Here is a 3,618-nt window from a genome sequence, read left to right on the forward strand (position 1 = left end):
TTTAACTTCAAACTTCATTTGTTTTCTATTTTGATAAATTCTCTCTGTTGAAAATTTTTATAAATAATTTGCAATTTCAGGAAATATGTTTTTATATTAAATTTGTGTTTTCTACTCACGACTAGCTAGCGCGGACGCGCGAACTTTCGAGTAATAGATAGAGAGAGAGAGACAGACAGACAGACAGACAGACGTATAGCTCGCTCCAGCCAGTCATGGTATTAGCTGTCAGTAGCCAAAGAATCGACAGGCCAGCAACAGACAGGCAGACAGGCAGACAGACGTGAGCACTTTCACTTCTGACAGCAAATAGCATGATAGTGCCGAAAAATGTTTTCCGAACAGAGGGGAGCGGAGTTTCGAAAAATTCCCATATCGGCTTTGTTTCTTCGCTAAATTTTCTACATATCAGATCGCCGGATCACCTATACCAAAACGAAAGGTCACCTATGCTTCAGATAGTGTAGGTTTTGATTATATAGGAATTTGGGCACTGTCATGGTAATTTATTTTTTTTCTTTGAAAACTGAAATCTGTATATATAAAAGGCGGGATGTGTGTTTGTAGGTGAATGTAATTCATGAGTCTAACCAACATTACTTACCTGAACTTCACCCATGGACTCTGCTGCATGGAAATAGAAAGAGAAACCCTTTGTTAAAGATGTAACTATGCCTTTAACAATTTCAGGTTCCTTTCTACGTCTCACTGGAAAGGAAGAAAGTAATATAAATGAATAACAGAACAATTTTTCTGTAATTAATGCAAATGTGATTTATTTATTTTTGTTTACATTGCAGAGGCTATTGAAGCCATCCTCTCGTTTTCTATGTCAGCAAATGAACTTTTGGGCCGACAGAAAATCACACGAGACTTCTTGATGCAGTATCTTTTCAGCCAACGTCTTTCAGTGTCTGGTAATTCTTCTAAACAGGAATTAATTTCTCGAATTTTAGAATATTGGTCTGGAGAAAAGATTTCTTATCCTGCAATTCAATCCCCAACCAGGGAACACACCCATTGGGTAATTTTCTGACCTTTTCTTTTTTTTAATTTTCTCTAATTTTGGATGAAGGTCAGCAATTTTCAGGAGAGGGCTAAGTCGATTACATTAACCCCAGCTCTCCATTGGTAATTATTTTATTGACCTCGAGAGGCAAAGTTGACCTTAGTGGCTTAGCATTTTGTCTGGCACATTAACAGTTTTATCAGCTGCCTTCTTTCTTTTTTTAATTATTGACTGTCAGCTACCTAATCAAGACTATTCATCATACCTCAACATAGTGTACAACACATCCCACCTCCGAAACTCTTTGATATACTTCAGTTCATCTAACTATTTAGAGTTCTCCCAGAGTTTTGCAAGCTGTCCCTGGCACTAGATCTGCGTCACTCTTGATCCATCTGAGACAGCTAAGCACAAGACTTTGATGTGTTTTTCTTTACATCCCCTACACAACAAAACTACATAACAGCCCCAAACTTCCAGGTGGTCCACACGCAGGTGTACCGTACCTATACTAGTGAACAGCAATACCTAGAGGAAAGACCTGACTGTCACCAACTGGATAGTATTTACCCATTTTTAAAATACCTTCAAAACTGCCATCTGCAAAGCAAACATTAGTTTTGTATATCACACATCCTGCAAGTTCTTTCCCCTCCTGAAATTCACTTGGTCCTTTTGACTCAGAAACAAAAGATTATCCACCATCTTTGTAGAATTCTCCTATGCATTAATTTCCAATGAAGAGGGCTCTGTAAGCAGTGCTCACATTTGTGTAGAAAACATTTGCACTTGCTGTCACTTTTTTTTACGGCTCTGTAATTCACATTCTTTGCAATTACTCATCCAAAACTTCCTCTTTTCAGTCAAATGTCATATGTGTTCAGCATTGTCCTACCTTCAATATATAACTGTCTCAACTTGACTAGGTACACTGTGTCTCATCTTCACTCTCTCTCTCTCCTCTCTTTCTACATACATACATACATACATATGTACCTACATGTGTACATACATATATACATACACACATATATTTATACATACATATATACATACATACATACACATTTATACATACATACATACATACATGATGACCATCCACTTGTGACCGAGGAAGACCATTGCTGACTTTTAGGAACATTGTGCGCTGTACGACTAACTTATATTTTGCGTTTGCAGCTCCGTTGGTGGCTAATGAGCCCTGCTCTTGACAAGCATACACGACTGCAAACATTGCAGACCAAGCTTTCCCCATTCACTACAACCAGCAGTGTGATTACGAGCAGCATGTTTAAGTTCTTCATGCAGAATATGTGCTCTCTCAGAAGTGTCGACCCCCTCCTTAACCTGTTTCCTCCATCTGTGGTGATGACAGGTATTGTTCTCCCAGTCAGTTTCCTGCTTAAATCGCAGCCTTGGTTTCTGCCAGGGTCTCTTTCCATTCACAAGTTCCCCATAGAACATCTGCTTAGGGATCCTGCTATCTTTCATTCTAATAAGGTGTCCAGTCCAACATAACCGGTGCTTGTGCACCATCGCCTCAATACTCAAGATATCAGTTGTCCTCAGGACCTGTGTGTTTGGAGTTTTTAAGGTCCAGCCAACATTCAGAATGTGTCTGAGACATCTCTGATGAAAGTGTTCAAGGACCCTTACATGACGTTTGTAAAGGGTCCAAGTCTCGCATGAGTAAAGGAACAATGTCAGTACTCATGCATGTTACACAGCAATTTTTGTTTGCCTTGTAATGCCATGCTGAGACCAGACACGAGACTGGAAGGAATTAGTTGCTCTCTGCAGCCTGAAAGATATTTCATCATCCAGGACACAAGAACGGTTGAGTCTGCTGCCCAGGTAGACGAACTTGTCTACCACTTTCAGAATTGTTCCTTCAACCAAGATAGCTGGTTCCACATGGATTTCCTGGTGCAGGTTGGAACATTACAACGGTCTTGTCCAGGCTAATGATGAGTCCAAATGCTTTGCAAGAAGCAGAAATATCATTCATAAGTATTTGCATGTCATCCACTGTATGAGTGACTAAGTTACAGTCATCTGCGAAAAGAGGTCACAAATAAGAGACTGGAAAACTTTTGAATTGGCGAAGATTAAAGAGGCGGTCAGAAGATCGATACCTGACAACATATATTCTCAGAGAGCTAACCTTGGCAAAAGCATGAGTAAAAGCAGCAGCAAAGTACAAAGAAAATAGAGTTGGGACAAGGATGTCACCCTGCTTGACATCATTCTCTACAGGAATGGGTCCCAGCATGCCACCACCAACATTGACCCAAGCCTCCATCCCATCATGAAATGATTTAATTATAGATACAAAGTGATCCGGACATTCAAGTTTGCCAAGTATTTTCCATAGCAAGGCCCTATTCACAGTATCAAAGGCCTTCATTAAATCAATGAATACCTGGACAAGATCCATATTCTGCTCATAGCACTTCTCCTGCATCTGTCTTGCTGTGAAAATCATATCCATTGTCCTTCTACCAGATCGGAAGCCACATTGAGATTCAGATAGGACATCATTTACGAGACACCCATTCAGACGAGTAAGAAGAATATTTGCCAGAACCTTGCCAGCAGCTGATAGT

The 3,618-nt window shown here is 40.0% G+C and overlaps 1 protein-coding gene across 1 annotated transcript in view; it reads left to right on the top strand.

Moving 5' to 3' along the window:
- LOC106868244 (uncharacterized) overlaps nucleotides 1–3,618 on the top strand; it is a 7,412-nt gene that overhangs the window by 1,535 nt on the left and 2,259 nt on the right. Inside the window, exon 2 of the mRNA XM_052972243.1 lies at nucleotides 801–1,028. Coding sequence (XP_052828203.1) covers nucleotides 801–1,028 — 228 coding nt within the window. The remainder of the gene's footprint in view (nucleotides 1–800; nucleotides 1,029–3,618) is intronic.

Source organism: Octopus bimaculoides, chromosome 12, assembly GCF_001194135.2.
Source record: "Octopus bimaculoides isolate UCB-OBI-ISO-001 chromosome 12, ASM119413v2, whole genome shotgun sequence".
NCBI lineage: Eukaryota > Metazoa > Mollusca > Cephalopoda > Octopoda > Octopodidae > Octopus > Octopus bimaculoides.